This window comes from Pleurodeles waltl, chromosome 1_2, assembly GCF_031143425.1.
Source record: "Pleurodeles waltl isolate 20211129_DDA chromosome 1_2, aPleWal1.hap1.20221129, whole genome shotgun sequence".
Taxonomy (NCBI): Eukaryota; Metazoa; Chordata; class Amphibia; order Caudata; family Salamandridae; genus Pleurodeles; species Pleurodeles waltl.
Genome location: NC_090437.1, coordinates 612,659,412 through 612,677,646, shown reverse-complemented (window position 1 = coordinate 612,677,646; position 18,235 = coordinate 612,659,412). Strand labels below are relative to the sequence as shown.

General features: G+C 42.9%; 1 protein-coding gene across 1 annotated transcript in view; it reads left to right on the top strand.

The window, feature by feature from the left end:
* Nucleotides 1-712: 712 nt before the first annotated feature.
* FAT4 (FAT atypical cadherin 4) overlaps nt 713-18,235 on the top strand; it is a 331,865-nt gene continuing 314,342 nt past the window's right edge. The window contains exon 1 of the mRNA XM_069242380.1: nt 713-6,762. Within this exon, the coding sequence (XP_069098481.1) occupies nt 1,561-6,762 (5,202 nt within the window). The 5' untranslated portion in view covers nt 713-1,560. The remainder of the gene's footprint in view (nt 6,763-18,235) is intronic.

Genomic DNA, 18,235 nt, shown 5'->3' with positions numbered 1-18,235 from the left:
TTCATGCTGCTGCAGGCGGCACGCTGAAAGAAATGCCTATTTGGCATGAATGTGTAATCCCCTCACGTATGAAATTGGGCACATTTTTTGCGGAATTGCGGTGAAGGGGACGGGAAACGTAGAGTAGCAAGCGAAGAAAGCGCTCAGCCAGGCGTCACCCCCTGCCCCGACAAAGAGCACAATTAAAACAATAAAGCGCAGACCCAGAGCTGCCCTGTCCCCCTCGCCCTCAGAAAGTTCATGTTGTGATTTAGACGAGGTACGTGTTCCTTCTGAACAGTGCATTGTCAGGAGCTGCGCGGGATAAAGCGCCAGTACCCCCCAGAAGGAACATTCGGGGGCAGCACCTCCTAAGTGGTACCTGAATCCCGGTGGCTCTGAAACAGTTAATGCAAGTCTTGGCCCCGAGTTCCCAGACGTGCTTTTCTTAATCCTTTTTTCCCTCCTGGTTATTATTATAGCAATCTAACGGTCCCCCTCCCTGGTGCTGACCAGCCTCCCTCCACCTCCCTTCCCCTCCGAGCGCTGCTGGAGCAGCCAGGGCAGTCTGCCGAGCAGGGGGAGGAGGAGGGACGCCCCGCCAGAGCCCGGGTTCGGGCCGAGGCATTGAATGAGGCGGGGACTCGGGGGTGCTCTGTGTGAGGGGAGTGGAAGGCCCGTCACAGGCTTGTGGCGGGGCGGGGAGTGAGCGGGAGGGGAGTGTGTGTGGAGGGAGGAGATGGAGAGCAGCCTGGAGCGCGCACGTCTATGAGTGACCAAAAGTTTTGTTGGTCTGTGCAGGGGAAGCCGGGAGCAGGACGAGGAGCCGCAGCATCGCGCTGACACCAGAGGAGCGAGGGGAGCCGCTGCTCGCACACTGGCACAGCGCACAGCCAATGGGATTACAACTGTGACACAGGAGGGCTGCTGGCACAGGGCTACCACGACTGCCTGCTTCTTTCTGCTACCTCGGCTTGGTTGGAGACCTGGATGTGTTTTGGTGTTTTCTGATTTTTATATGTGGCTTCATCTTGGAGTGTATGGGAACCTGCACTGGCTGGAAACACACAGTGGGAGCACAAAAGACTTAACGGGACAAAGGGTGCTGAGATCCGCTATTCTTCCGCAGCATCAGGAGAGGTGCGGGTGCCTCAGCGGAGCCCATGGCGCTGGCAGTACCTGCATGAGAGGGTGCCAATCTTAACGTGTGCGTGAGCTGAAAACTTATCACACTGGGACTTGTTTGTCATCTGAATACGGACTTTTTGTCTCTTTCGCAGACCTGTTTGTTACGGAAACTATCAGCAACGAAAACTTTATTTTTCTTATTTTAAACACTGGGCCAAATTTAAGAGGAGTGTTTATTTTTGCATAGACACAGGGAAACATCTTTGCCCCGAACTTAACTCTCCGCAGGAGAACAGGCTGCCAGGAAACATGCCCCCTTATCCTCCTGGATGCCCGTGCTGATGCGGGTTGCCTTACCTCACTGGGGCACTGTGCTTGCTGTGGACTGCGTCACTAACTCACATCGTCCATTGCTTGTAGGCTAGTGTCATTGTATTGTCTTCCAGAAACACCATGCCCCTTCCTTCGATTGACATTGGTGCTCCCCTCTGCTGGAGGATGATCTCTCCACGGCTGCCCACCCTCGTTTTGCTACTGTTGGCTCTCTGTTGTACTCTCTCTGGAGCTACCTCATCTCACTCATCCAGCCCCTCCCAACTCAGACAGGTCTTCCAGGTGTTGGAGGAGCAGCCCCCGGGCACCTACGTGGGAACCATCACAACCAAGCCTGGGTTCACCTACCGCCTGAGCGAAAGCCACCCCCTCTTTGCTTTGAATGCCACCACTGGCCGCATCCACACTACAGCCAGCATTGACCGTGAGAGCCTCTTGCCCAGTGATGTGATCAACCTGGTGGTGCTTTCTAGTCAGCCCACCTACCCCACAGAAGTGCGCATCCTAGTGTTGGACATCAATGACAATGCACCCGCCTTCCCAGAGCCCTCCATTGCTGTCTCCTTCAAAGAAGATGCACAGGGAGGACGCCAGGTGCTGCTTGATACAGCAACAGATGCTGATACTGGCTCCAATGGAGTCGACCACCGTTCTTACCGCATTGCAGCGGGAAACGAGCAGAATCGCTTCAGCCTTGCTATCACCCTCAACCCCAGTGGTCAGGGTGCCTTCCTTCATTTAGTATGTCAGGGCGGGCTGGACAGAGAGGTTGATGCTGTATACCAACTGCTCCTGGAAGTTGGAGACCGTGGTAGCCCACGCCGTGTGGGACAGCTGCAGGTCAATGTCACAGTGCAGGATGTGAATGATAACCCACCTTGCTTTGAGCTACCACACTACCGTGTAGAAGTGGCAGAGGATGCAGCGCCTGGCTCCAGTTTGCTACTTGTATCTGCTACTGATCCGGATGAGGGCAGCAATGCTGATGTGCGCTATGAGCTTGTCGAGGAAGGAGGTGGTGGGGGTGGCCATTTTGCACTGGACCCAGTCTCTGGGGTACTGACATTGCGTGAGTCACTGGACTTTGAGGCGCAACGACAGTATTCACTCTCCTTAAGAGCTACAGATCGTGGATCTCCACCACTGACAGGTCGTGCTGAAGCCACTGTAACCCTCACTGATGTCAATGACAATGAGCCAGTGGTGCGTTTCCGCTATTTTCCAGCTTCAGCTCGTTCAGCTTCAGTCGATGAGAATGCACCAGCAGGAACAGTGGTAGCTTTGCTAACTGTCACTGATGGAGACTCATCAGCTGCAAATGGCAACATGTCAGTGGCCATTCTGGGTGGCAATGAGCAGCGTCACTTTGAGGTTCAGTCCAGCAAAGTGCCTAATCTCAGTCTCATCAAGGTGGCAAGTGCACTAGACCGGGAACGCATTCCATCATATAACTTGACTGTCTGTGTTTCTGATGGTGGGCGGCCACAGCCACGCTCCTCAGTGGCCAGCCTGGTCATCTTTGTGAATGATGTCAATGACCATCCACCTGTCTTCCAGTATGAAAAAGGGGAGAAAGATGGCCCATATCGTGTGGAAGTTGCAGAAGACCTGGCAGTGGGCAGCTATGTCTATGGTGTGTCAGCCACTGATGACGACTCAGGACTGAATGCTCACCTGCGTTATGCTATTGTGTCAGGCAATGCTTTGAGCTGGTTTGGTATTAGTGAGGGCAGTGGGCTTGTGACAAGCATTGCACCATTGGACCGTGAGACCACAGGTGAAGTAGCACTCAACATAAGTGCACGCGATCAGGGTGCTCAACCCAAAGTGGCTTATGCTACTCTTGTGGTCACCATTGTCGATGTCAATGACCAGAGCCCACTATTTGACCAGGGCCCTGACATTCATGTCACCTTAACAGAAAATGCACCAACAGGCACTGCATTGCTCACCTTGTCTGCTTCTGACAATGACCTGGGGGCCAATGGTACTGTGCGTTTCACATTTGACCCAGAAACTGACACAAAGGCACTGTCATCTTTCCGATTGCACCCTGTGTCTGGGAGATTAAGTACTTCAGTTGAGTTGGATCGTGAAGATAGAGGACATTACCAGTTAGTTGTTCTTGCCACCGACCTGGGCTCACCACCCCTGTCATCAGTGGCGAGGGTCAACGTCAAACTCCTGGATGTCAATGATAATAGCCCCATCTTTTACCCTATCCAGTATTTTGCCAACATTCAAGAGAATGAGCCTGCAGGAACCTCTGTGGTTACAGTGTCTGCCTCTGACCCTGACCTTGGCAAAAATGGCACAGTGTGGTATATCATCACAGCTGGAGACACCACCAAATTTCACATCAATGGCAAGAACGGAGTTATTTCCACCAGAGCTGCCCTAGACAGGGAGGAGAAGACTGCTTATCAGTTGCAGGTTGCTGCAACCGATGGTGGGAACCTCCAGTCAAAAAACAATGCCATAGTCACCATCACAGTGCTGGACACTCAAGACAACCCTCCATCCTTCAGCCAGACTTCCTACAGTTTTGTTATTTTTGAGAATGTTGCAATTGGTTATCCTGTTGGCACTGTTGTGGCCTCTTCCATGGACCTCAATACAAATATAACTTACCTGATTACCACAGGGGACCAAAAGGGCATGTTTGCCATCAACAGACTTACTGGTCAGATCACCACAGCAAACATCATCGATCGAGAGGAGCAGGCAATTTACCAGCTGAAAGTTGTAGCCAGTGGTGGGGCTGTAACTGGAGACTGCCTGGTCAATATCACTGTGAAAGATTTGAATGACAATTCCCCTCACTTTCTCCATGCAGTAGAAAGTGTCAATGTTGTGGAGAACTGGAATGCGGGGCACCCAGTATTCCAAGCCAAAGCCGTGGACCCCGATGAAGGTATCAATGGCCAGATACTATACAGCCTCAGACAAAACCCCAAAGGACTCTTTTCTATCAATGAAAGAAATGGTTCCATAAGTTTAACAGGACTTCTTGACATAAATGCTGGCACGTATCAAGTGGAAATTTTGGCTTCTGACATGGGGATCCCCCAGCATTCCTCAAGTTTCATATTAACAGTTTCTGTCCACGATGTAAATGATAACACACCAGTGTTTGACCAACTCTCGTATGAGGTTACCATTCTAGAATCAGAACCTGTGAATTCTAGATTTTTCAAAGTGCAGGCTTCTGATAAGGATTCTGGGGTTAACGGGGAAATTACTTATGCTATCATCTCAGGGAATGCTGGTGATGCTTTTGGCATATTCCCAGATGGTCAGCTTTATATAAAAAGTGAGCTGGATCGTGAAGTTCAAGACAAATATCTTCTGCAAGTTGCTGCCTCAGACAGAGCAGTAGAGCCTCTGAGCTCTACTGTTAACATTACAATAATTCTCGAAGATGTAAATGATAACAGACCTTTATTTAACAGCACAAATTATGTTTTTTATTTTGAAGAAGAACAGAGGGGTGGATCTTCTGTTGGGAGAATAAGTGCCAAGGATAAAGATTTTGGACCCAACGGCGAGGTGATGTATGCATTTGAAACCATGCAGCCTGATTTTGAGCTAAACACAATGACTGGGGAGATTTTAAGTACTCACCAGTTTGACAGGGAATCTCTTATGAGGCAAAGGGGTTCTGCAGTATTCAGCCTTTCAGTGACTGCAACCGATCTGGGGCTGCCAAAGCCTCTGAAAGACCAGGCGGTTGTCCAGATTTACATCCGTGATATCAACGATAATCCCCCCAAATTTTCCAAAGACCTCTATCTCGCCACCATATCAGAATTAGCAGTAAACATGACCCAAGTCCTAAGAGTTTCTTCTTCAGATGTAGATGAAGGTGTGAATGGCTTGGTTCATTACTCTGTCCTTAAAGGGAATGAAGAAAAACATTTCATAATCGATAGTGCCTCAGGTCAAGTTACCCTATTTGGCAAACTGGACTACGAATCAACTGCCTCCTACTCACTAATTATTCTAGCTGTAGATTCTGGGACAACTGTTGAAAGTTCAACATGCACATTAAGCATTGAGGTCTTGGATGAGAATGACAATACTCCATTCTTCCCCAAGTCTACGTTGTTTGTGGATGCCCTGGAAAACATGCGGATTGGTGAACTTGTTTCCTCTGTCACTGCTACTGACTCAGACTCTGGTATCAATGCCGACATTCATTATAGTATTACCGGGACAAATAACCATGGTACATTTAGCATCAGCCCCAATACTGGAAGTATATTTCTTGCAAAAAAATTGGATTATGAAACTCAATCTCTTTACAAGTTAAACATTACAGCTAAAGATAATGGCAGGCCCCCACGTTCCTCTACAATGTCAGTGGTGATACAGATTAGGGATTTCAATGACAACCCACCCAGTTTCCCTCCTGGAGATATCTTTAAATCAATTGTGGAAAACATTCCAATTGGAAGTTCTCTCTTGTCAATCATAGCTCATGATCCTGATGCAGATATTAATGGGCAACTAACATATGCCATTGTTCAACAAATACCGAGGGGCAATCATTTTGGCATCGACGAAAACAAAGGAACAATATTCACTGTTGCTGAGATAGATCGCGAGTTTACAAATCTTTTTGAACTTACTGTAAAAGTCAGCGATCAAGCAGTTCCTTTAGAGTCAAGGAGACACGCTTTGAAAAACGTAACAATATTAGTCACAGATCTAAATGATAACGTTCCAACATTTATATCCCAAAATGCTCTTGCTGCAGATCCTTCCATTGTGATTGGTTCTGTCCTAACAACAATAGTAGCGTTTGACCCTGATGAAGGGGCAAATGGTGAAGTGGAGTATGAAATCATAAATGGTGACACTGAAACCTTTATTGTGGATCGTTACAATGGAGATCTGCGGGTGGCATCAGCTATGATGCCTTCCCATCTTACCTACAACCTTATCATTTCAGCAACAGACATGGGGCCCGAAAAAAGAGCTTCCACTACTGAACTGACAGTCATTCTCCAAGGGCTCGATGGACCGATCTTTACGCAGCCAAAATACATAACCATTGTAAAAGAAGGTGAACCAGTTGGGACAAATGTCATTTCCATTGAAGCATCGAGTCCAAGAGGATCCCAGGCCATTGTGGAATACTACATAGTTTCAGTACGGTGTGAAGAAAAAACCGTAGGGCGTCTTTTCACAATTGGGCGTAACACTGGAGTTATCCAGACGGCTACTGTTCTTGATAGAGAACACGGGGCTCGCCTTTACCTGGTGGATGTGTACGCTATTGAAAAAGAAACAGTTTTTCCAAGGACCCAGCGAGCAGAGGTAGGAGATTTTCACTTTTTAAGTACCCAACTCTTGAGTTTAAAGCGTGTTGCTTCAACGCGTAATGTTGATTTCTTTTTGGGTTTTACAAAGATATGGTAAAGCGCTTGATTGATTTACATTATTGTATTTTTAAATATGTCTTTTCCTCAATGTCTTTGTTGCAAAATCTTGTCTTACTCGGATCTTTGTGAATGCATGCAGACAAAAATCAACATTTGATTCCCGATTAAGAGATTTTGTAATACTTTTGCTCAAAGAAAAAATATTGCATGTTTGTTTTGGGCTGTGCTTGCTGTAATCAAACCCTAAACATCTCAAATACCGAACTGAATTATGTGTTACTAACATGCGTTGTGATGCATTGCCTGCTGTAGAATAAACAGTCGAAGTTTATGTTTGAAAGAGCTGAAATTCAGTTCATGATGAAAGATATGTGTTGCGAGGGAAGGAGGGGCATTTTGAGCACCGTTGAACTTTCGTGTCATTTTGCTGAGGCATGCTTATCGACTCCATGGTGTTTATTATTGGTGCCGGAAGTCCTGGCATTTCCACTGAGACGGTCCAAAAGTTAACCTTCTGTGGCTCAGAATGTGTGCGTCTCCTTTCTATTGCTGAGTCTCTGATAAAAAAAGACTGCACATGCTTTGTTCATCACACTAACACGTTGTTCCGAGTGAATAAGCGCACAGCTAACCTTCACACGCATGATAGCAGTGGTTGTCTTTGTAAAATGTACACAGTGGGACCTTTCAGTGCAAGCACGCACATTACATGTGCATCTTGCACACAGACCTGCTAGGGCATTTAAGTCACGTGGCATAACACAGAAGTCACGGCTCGCACTCAACCTGCTGCCCCTTTCACGACTGCCAGAAAGTTTCTGTGATCCTTAAAAGTAATTTAATAAAAGAAAATTGCACTATGCGCTAACCCTTCCCATTTTTTTGGGAACAGACTTGTTTCGCCACAAGATTTAGAAAAAATCAGGTAGTCAGGAATACGGGGGTGCTGCCGTTTTTGGCTACCAGTCACGTGAATGTGGCCATCCTTTTTAGACACATAGCAGTGAACGGGACTATCGCTTTCTGCACGGAAGGCCGGAGGTACCTTCATTGTCTCAGTCCTTCTTCCGTGATGCGGGTATCCCAATGCAAGCTGTGCAGTCCTGTATCTCCTTTCCTGTCTAGAAGGAGTTTAGAGGAAAGTACTCATTGGAATCTATGGCACTGTTGTGTTATTGTTGGCAGAAGACATGCTGCAAGTACATTCATAGATCTGGCAGGAGATCTCAGAATATTTCTAATTGTAGGACATTTGCTGATGGTGATGTAATGTGTGCTTTCTTTCTAGCTCATATCTGCCTTGTTTTAATACACTCTCTTTTCATGTTCCTCTGGGAGAAAATTGATTCATTAGTTGGTGGTTACTGAACCAGTCATATATATCCATTGCCTTTTTCACCAGTGTCTAGAGGTTGCCAGTGGCCGTGCTGCCTTAAAACCGTGATTTGCAGTGAATGTGAAAGGGTATTTGCTTCTGAACCGGAAGTGCTTCGTATTAGCTACTCATGTTAACTTTCCTTTCTGACCTGCACACCCTGAATGAAGCCTTGCACTGCAGTATATCGACCGAAAAGGATCAATCAACATCATTTCTGTCTTCTAAAATTACACCTTGGAATTACCATTTAGGTTAACACAAATGCTTAGGTTTGATAAGTAATGACAACTAGTTCATAGCTTTTCATACTGGTCTGAGCAAAAATTAGGATGCCTAATATGAAGGTGGCATTCCAAAAAGGAGCTCCCTTATTTGTATTTGAAAAATCCCAGGCCTCATATTTCTTACCCTATCCTTCATTCAGAACCCTTCTCGACTAGCACAAATACAAGACCCGCTGAGGGCTTGTTTCAAGGTCTGTGGAGGTTTGTATTTCATAATGTGTACTGGGCGTTTTTATCAGTTTCATGTTGCTTCTTCGGTGACAAACTGGAAAGGCTGTTTTCAGGTAGGTTATTTTGATGTCAAATACCCGAAATAATGTTTTTCAGTTGTAATTAAGTTGCGTTCCACTTTTGGAAAACTGCAACCAACATTACATGCTGGCGTTCCTTACTCTTTACACTGTGTGGTAATGCCCCCCTGAGCTGTCTTCAGTGGCACAAATCGATTGCAGAGTTTTTTTGTTACTCCAGTTATGGGACCGATTTGTACTTTGAATGGACCCCAATTTCCTTGCACACTGCACTATCTAAGAAGACGGAGAGAAGGCCGGATATTTTATCATGTTGAATATGTCATCATACAGGCCCATTCCTGCTTCTGCAGATGAAAAAGGGAGGCACTTAAATAAAATGCTGATTTAGTCTTGCCGATGCCCTCGATAAAAAAAAAAAAAACTATTTCCTCAAAACAGTGACCCATGTCCTTCCTTTGTACTCTGATCCAACAAAAGAAAAACCTTCTTTTTGCAAACCCATGTAATCCCACATCAAATGTCCTTGGTTGTGTCCCTCCTCCACAGGGAGAGGAAGGGCGGTGTGGTCTCTGGCAGTTTTTCCTTGTGAGTCTGTGTCGGCCAGAGTATAGTGTGGGCTAGAGCCTTTGTGGGAGAGAGCTGCTCCTTGTGCAGTCGGCTGCTTGCCCACCTTCCTGAACCAGGCCTGCCCAGGCCTGGGAGACACTTCTTGTGTAATGACATATCTGCACCAGCAATGATGAAGTATTGCCCCAAGGGCAGAAAATTATCAGGCGAAAGCATTTCCATTTAATGCTGAAACCTTCAATGATTTTCATGTGTTCCAGACTTTGCCCACAATTCTCTGTAGCATTTTCTTTTCTTCATTGTTCTGTTGGGTTGCTTCTTTTTTTCCACCTTACGATGTTGAAGCCTTTATAATCATTTTCAGTGACATATTTGTGGACATATGAGACACCCAGGGACTAATCCACAACAGTCCTCATTTCGAGTGACCCCGTGGAGGATACTTTATCGAGCGACCTAATAAATACCGATACCCTGGAATTCTGTATTTTTTGGGCTGGAAAATAACTTCTCTTGTAATTTTTCTTCATCAAATGCGATATAACTTGCAGATTTTGGTGATTTCCATGCCAAAACAAATGTTCAGGAGTTTACTGTACCTTTTTACCTGTTTACTTTCTTGTTCTTCATCAACCAGAATAAACAACCTTGCCTTGTAGAAGACTATTAATGTTTGCAGTTTCATTCCTGATATAGAGGTTTCGTTACTTAAAAATCCTTAACAAAGTCTGTGTTTCAAAATGTGGAAGGGGAATTTTTCTGTCCCCCAAAAATAAGAGGGACAAATATCAAACTTAACACAAAAATATATATGCTGAAAGCATTGTTTTAATGACACCCCGTATTCTGAACAGCATAATACATTTTCCAGGCTGTTTATAAACTAAGATTAAATGATTCCACATCGTTTTAGTGGGTGCAACAGAGTTGCCAGGAATTTCACTAAGATGGGGAAAATCAGTAATATTGACATTGAAATAATTTTCATGACAATTTGCTTATCCTCTAAGTACTGTGGGAAAGCCTTTAATAATGAAGGAGTGAGTGGAAGCTGCTGACATGCCCAGGCACAGATAGAGTTCTATTTTACTGCTGACTGTGGCTTGATACTTAAATCTGCCCCAGCCCCAAAAATTAGAATGCCTGTGATATCTTCACAAATTTTATCATATATTCTCAAGATAGATACTCAGACACTTTGCCACATATAAGGGAAAGTTTCACTCCTTTCTTTCCACTTGCCATCTAATCATAAAGCCACTCTCAGATATCAGCATTCTCAGCCATACGTCTCCCTGTTCGACACGCCTTCTGATCTTTCTTTTAAAAGTGGAAGAACAAACTCTTGCCTACCTGCAAAGACTACTTAACAGCGGCTTATTATCAATACTTTGCAATGCTAATTGCTGTCTGATGACATTTTTAGGATATACTAAATGTAGTTATCTTTCAAGCATATATATGTGTCTCTGTGTTGTAGATATCTCTTGTGTAATTCTGCACATAGAACTTGATGTGCCACCTTGTAGTTGGAATATTGATATTGTGTGAAGATTTTTTTAAACCCTTCACCCAAAGTTATGGGTAGTTGTGTCTAAACTAAATATATCCACAAACTGTTTGAATGCTTATTCCTGTATCCCGTCAGCTATGTTGTGTAGACTTCTTCAAAGTATTCTTTTAGTTATTCTAAATCCTGTTATGTCATGCTTCGCCACTACAAATCCTGGAGTTGTAATAGACATGACTTTTTATGGTGTGGCTTGATAGCGCAGCTGCTGCAAGACAATTATCTGAGCACAGTACAGAGGAGCTTTAACTTCTCTCACAAGTTGGGAACCAGGAGTACATGTTTTGATTGGGCAGAATTTGTGTGCTTCCACAAAATGTGCTTGCCCTCCACGCAGCTGTGATCATTCCGTTTATCCTCCTGCCTAAGCTTGAACTTTCAGGGGCACACGCATGACATTGGAATGCTGTTAAAGTGCCTTAGATAACTAGATAATTTTGATGTTTTTCTCTGGCAGCAGCAGAGTTGGGAGGAGGGGGTCATTAAACAACATGAATTTTTAGGTCTGGCTTGGCAGTGCAGCCATCACTTGACCTTTTAACCTACACCGTTATTTTTCTAAAGTTCTTTGATTCCACACGAATACATATTTACTTCCATTCTATTTACTTGTAATGCTTGCATATTACTATTCATTTAAAGGCAGCCCTAATGGCATTGCCAATGCTTGTTTTCTTTAATTCAGCTCTTTTTCTCCTGTATCTGCTCCATGCAGATTATGCTTTGTACGTCAGTGTATCTCTGCATTTATTCAAGCAGAAGCAGCATATTTCTTCAGAAGTAGTTCAGTACTAGGTATTTGTGTTTTCTTTCTCATGATAAGTCCTGTTAGCGCACTATATTCCATGTCAATCAGTTTTCAGGCAGCTCTAGCACTGTTGTTTCATTCTTAATGTTTATGATTTTTTCATAGTTTGGTTATATGTCTTACACATATCCTTGTGACACATTTCATATATCGTTTTTTTTATCAACACAGTGCTCTAGTTACATCTTAACCTTGTGTTTATGGTCATCTATGCAAATACATCAATGGAGGTTCTTCCACACCGAATTAGACTCTACAACAGGCTTCTCCAACCATTAGCTTGTGAGCTACTGGTAGCTCTCCAGCTACATCTTAGTAGCTCTCCTGGGTGCATTTCAGCCTACTTAATTAATGCTTTTGTTTGTCTGAATTCATATGTCTACCACAATTGAAAAGCCAGTATTTAAGATGAAAATGTGTGCATCTTTCGAACTCCCAAACTGATGTTTGGAGGAGAAAAATGGTTGAATATCCAAAATATATTTAAAGCTGATATTTTAGTGATAAATCATTTGGTGTTTGGGAGACTTATTGCTAATATTGTTACCTTGGCATCAAGGGCACTGTAGATATTACCCATTTAAAGGCATTCCAAATTGATAAATGATTTTTATGGGTGAGCGCAAAGAGCTCAGTCCATTCAGTAATCTCTCTTTGGGCTTGAAACCACGCCCATGCCACGTCAGTCACTTACATTGGTTACTGGGCTTGCCTCTTAAAATCCGCTTGCTTTTATTTGTGAAAGGCATGCATACGTCAGGCCTTTTCCGGTGTTTAGCCCACCCACACAGCACCGGTAAAGTACCAAAAACATTCGAAGCTCCATGTTTTTAGCCTGGAGTCCAGACTACTTTATTTGTTTATTTTCCACGCAGCGCGATCGCACTGCATTTTACATAGCGTGATCGCACTGCGTTTTATTTTGCTTTACAACGCTAATAGCTCTAACTCGAACAAATGCGAGACCTGTTGCATTAAAAATGCTTGTTTATGTTACTCCTAGCAACCCTGCCTGATATACTGAAGTGATTACTGATTCTAATTATGAATAAGGTGGCCACTAATGTAATCTTCACTGATGTGGTGACTATTACAACACTATAATATTAATACTATAAGCAGCTTGTGCTGATTTTCATTGAACATAATTAGATCCTATTACAGAAAAGGTTGGAAACCCCTGTTCTACAATTATAGAGTTATTAATAGAAATGTATTTTTGAGTTGGGCATTACGTCCCTGGGATATGGGAGGAACAGTATTTGGATAGCTTTGTTTGTTTCTCAAGACATTTAGCAATTTAATTATAATATTTAACATTCTCAGAAGTATTGTATAATAACATACTTACATTCCTCACTCTCCCATCACCATCGAAGATCTCCGACGACAGAAGAAATGACCTAATATTTAGCCACATTAATATTTATTTATTTTTCTACATATATACACTTAGGAGAAGAACTATGCCTTGCGCATCTATTTCTTTGTACTCAGTTTTTAACAATTACCACCACTATATAACACAATACTTTTGATTAGGCCGAACTTTTTTATGGCATAAACTTTGTACTTTGACAAGCACAGGTTAGAGAAAGGCAGTTTTAAGCAAATATTGCTCCTCTTTGCTTCCAAGAAAGAAAGTTATTTTTCTGAAGGTTTGTATGCTTATCTTTCCAAAGGTGTAAGTGCTGGAAAAGAAATTCAACAATTACGGGTTATGGACTATGTGACGCTATGGACACCTAACAAATACAGAGGTTCTAAATTTATATTTTGTTTAGGTTGAGGTTTGTGTATTTGGTTGTTTATATATATTTGGTGGTTTCACTAGCGCTATGAAGCTCTTGGATGGCTTCAAATGTAATTCATGGCTTAACAATATATGGGACTCCGCAAAGACTTAGTGCCTCATTACGACCCTGGTGGTCTAATGACCGCCTGGGTCATGGTGGCTGTCGGACTGCCGCCAATGCAGCGGTCCCACCGCCATATTACGACTGTGGCAGTAGCGCCACGGTCAGACAGCGAACACCACCAGAACTCATCGACACGACTGTCTTGCGGTGCTGGTGGTCCTAATCCTCCAGGCCAGCGCTGCAAGCAGCACCGCCCTGGGGATTATGACCCCCTTCTCTGCCAGCAGTTTCATGGCAGTAACCCTGCCATGAAAAGGCTAGTGGAGATGGGGTGAAGGGTACCCGGGGTGGGGGAGGCTGCATTGCCCATGTACTTGGCATGGGCAGTTCAGGAGCCACCCTGGCCAGCCCAGTCGCAATGTTCACTGACTGCACCCTACGCACGTCAACATTGCCACCGGCTCTATTATGAGATGGAGACAATGCTGTAGGCTGTTTCCTGCTAGGCCAGCAGGCAGAAACTGTGTTTCCACCCGCTGACCCAGCGGGAAAATCGTAATGACCCCGGAGGGGAGGCTGCCACACTGGCGCCAACCTACCCGCCAGGACTTCGATGGACGGGCTTTTCTGTTCGCCAAAGTCATAATCAGAGCATTGATGTCTCTAAAGCAGGGCCTAGTACTAAAAACTGTTCTAGCAATTGTAATCATATTTTCAGTACATTACACAGATTTCTTTATTTAAATGATTAACAGTCACACACAGAGTGGATACAAGCTTGAAGTGGAAGTAGCATGTTGTGAATGATGATCAGCAAATGAAACAGAGATGCTGAAAGAACGTGCTAAATGTATTTTGTAAGAATAAGGAGGATTAGGTGGATAATGGCCCAGTAAAGATACAGTCAGTATGTCTGCAACTGAGTTGAATTGCATTAATATGCATTATCTACATCTTGTGAAGCACAAGAACAAACATTTTCAGATGAACCATGTCTATCAATCTTGTTTTTGTACTTTATTTATTTTCTATTCAGTTTAATGCAATAAAAGTGGAGTCAAAATTGTCTGTAACATTCAAGATGGTATCCTTGTGTTATCTTTAAATCCATCTCACTCTTCTCCCTATCTTCATACTGGATATATGCAGCTACTCAAAATGCCACATGCCAAGACCAACTCACCCAGAGCTTAAAAAACAGTTATCATCCTTCTTTACAGTTCTAGTAATAGCTGACCCCCCACTCTTCTGCTTTCCTAGACTCACACCTTATGCCCAAACTATAATGGCCCTTTATACAGAGTCTTGATTTGTGCACAAAGATGCAACACATTACAATTCCAAACAGGTTATAGTGTTGCTTGTTTGTTTTTCAAGTAGTTTTCTAAGCGAGGTAGAAGCGATACATTGCAATACCCGCATCTACAGCCTTCAAGGGCTTGCACTTGAAGCGTACAGGGAAGAAGATATATAAGTTATGATCTGCCTTACTATTTAATCCTACTGTCAGATACTAGTCATTGTGTAATGTTTTCATCGGCCATGTGAGCCTATCTTTAAAGATAATCTATCCTCTTCGCTATCTATACCCTGGTATTTGTTGATGTTTGAAGCTCCTTTGGAGATTTGAAAAGGTGCAATCTGTCTTTCTTTCTGTGATTTTTGTAAGTTGTGTTGTCTTGGCAACAGTTCGAGAGCTGAAGCCCATTTTGTAGAGCACAAGCTATGTCATAATCAACCGAGTTGATAGTGTCCTGTATCAGTTTCGTTACTTCTAATGAAGAGAATGTTTCTGTGGAGGGTACATCATTAGCTATGGAAAACTGTTATCACCAGGTAGTGCTAGTTCTTTTTTTTAAATATAATTGCTCTCCTTGAACTTACATGACCCCTTTGTTCAAGTCTGCAGTGGTGCATTTTTCTCTGAGTGGGTATCCTTAAAGTGAAGTGTAGCATATTATAGAACCTTCATTAATAAGAGCCTTAGCATGAGCAGGCCAGTTGTTATTTTGTACACATTTTACAAGCAGTTGCCCATTGCTTCTAGTAGATGGTAGTAGATTCACGGGTCTACATACATTCCTTATCGCTGGGTGAACAATCACATTGTCACTGGGTAAGTAATCTGTTCTAATGAAACTCACATTCAGATCTAGCAATTGGGTCTCCTCAATCATGCTATTCTCTGTAGAACTGTGTGTCATTTTTATTGCACACGTACAATCTCATATGGAGTCTGATTATTCGTCTGACTTTAGCTCCTGTTTTCCGTTCACTTATGCTTAGCACCTAGTTTTTTCTAGCAGGAAAGTTTGTTCATGCCGCAATATGTTGTGGAAAGAGACAGTAGTTAAGGAAAGGTGCCTGCCATAATTTATTCTTGCAACCAGATGGTAAAAATGGGAATCTTCCCATGAAAAGCACTGTGGCATTCCTAGTTTTCATATAGAAATTACACATGTACAGCACAGGTGAAACTCGTAGTTCTCATGCGTATGTAGCATGCTTGTAAAAGCTATGCAACTTTGCCTATTCCAATTCTTTTTCCAATGAAGTGTGAGCAGCAGAATAGCCTGGAAAATGATATAGCTGGTGCTATTAAAAATTACCAACGCCATTATTTTACAATCAAAACATTTCCAGGACAGGAAAGCAGTGTTAAGACAGATTTGAATGTGGGATCAGCCAGAGGTGCTTGTTCAATTCAAAATGTGTTGTGAAGTATGTTGTCTTCATGTCTTAGATCCATGTATGTTCATATGTGTTATGTGGATTTCTATTGGAAGGTCTTAAGTAGTTTCTCAAAGGGCTATAAGAGGCTCTTGCATTTTCAAGACACTGAATTTTGGAAGACTTCAAGTTTGAAAGGCAAATACATTATTTTATCCTCTCCACCTCAACAGGTTTAATTTCAACAGTTTAATTTCCCGGTAGTGTGTTTTGTACTGCTGTCTGTGGGCATTTCTGAAATTATACCAAACTCGTATGTTATTTCTACTTTTTCTGGCAGTCTTCTTCCTGGTTATGGGGGGCATTTCTGTCTTCCGTATAAGGATATCCGTATTCTGTTATGTATGTTACCTTTAAGATTACCTCATATGAAGTTTAGGGTAAGAATAACATTTTTGAAAATGCGTGATAGCCATTTGGCAACATTTTTCCCCTTCTAAATTCACAGAAGGGTTAAAATTACTCCGGTGAACTGTGACACTAAAGGTTTAAACCAGGTTTCAGTTACTGAGCTCAAATCTCTCTGAAATCAAAAGCAAATGTTGCTCTCAAGAAGCATACTAAACGCAGTGTTTGGAAGCTAGAGTTTCAGGTTATTATGGGTTGCATCTTTATTGTTTATCAAATACATATTTTTCCAGCACAAACTGAATTTGCTGAGCTTCTTTGGAAATAGGTCATGAATTATCACCAGTTGCCAAGTTTGTTTTTTATTTTCTTTACCAATTGTAATCTCACTGCCAGCACATCTATAACTGTTTACATTTGGCATAGCTTTGGTTGTTTTGTTTTCTTCAAAACTTCAAAAAGTTGCAAATTACAGCCTTTGGGCACAGTTGAATTGGTCACATACTGTCATATGTAGCATCAGCTTCTGAGTCAATACGTGCTAGTCACTGTTGAGTCCATTCCCTCAGTTGACCACCAGATGGGGACATTTTATGTAAAAGTTAAATTTATGTAAACTTGCTAATTCATTTTTTGCTGCTCATGTCACATCTGTAAGCCATAAACTTCCTGTATCCACTCCCGTTCAGTATTGAGTAAAGCTGGCTGGTGTCAATTCACGCTGATGTGTAGCTATGCTTTACATCTCTAAGCTCTTAAGACTTCTGCTTAGAGAATTATGCCACCACGCCACAAAATATAGATCTGAAGAGCCCCACAGCAACTTTGTCAACTTGACAGCCTCTTAAAACATCTACACATTAATTTATGCACCTGGTCAATGTTCAAAACTTGCTTTGGGGTAGCCATTTTGTTATTGTAAAATACAGTCAACAGAACCTGGCAATGTTCAATACAAAATGGACACCTTAAGGTTTTCTTTCAGCATGCTCCTGCTGTAGTGTTTATTACATTATTTTCCTGAAACCCTCTGTTAAAAGTCTGAAAGATTTACAAGGCGTTGTGTTATTCCTGACTGGGGCTTCGTAAATACGTGTCAAGCAAGAGAACATTGAATTCATCGAAGAGGGAAACTGAGGATTTCACTTTGTCCACAAGATTTGATGCCAAACCAAGAGTTGACATTGTGGGAGGGTTTATAATTACAGCATGCATTTGTGATGTCAGAGTGGTAAGGACAAATGGTCCATTACTCGAGAATCCTTAGCCACAAAGAGACAATGTTATCCCGATGTGGCTTTTCATGTCTACAGTGTGCTTTTCTTGAAGGAATCTGAGAATCCTTCAAAAAGAAGTATGAATTCGCGCAGTCAAAATCAGTAGACAGAATGCATTTTTTCAACTTGTTTTTATTTGTTGTATATGGTAGCAAAATCAGAAGAAATGATCTAGCTGAGGTGGCTTTCTCTATAAGAGCACACTTTTTATCATTCCTAGTTTATTTGTCCACTTTTGACTTTTCAGCAAGAAAGCTTCCAAAAACGTGTTTGTTCTCCTTTCGTTATCATTGAAAACTTTCATGGCAATTTATTAGGGGGGCGAACCCATGT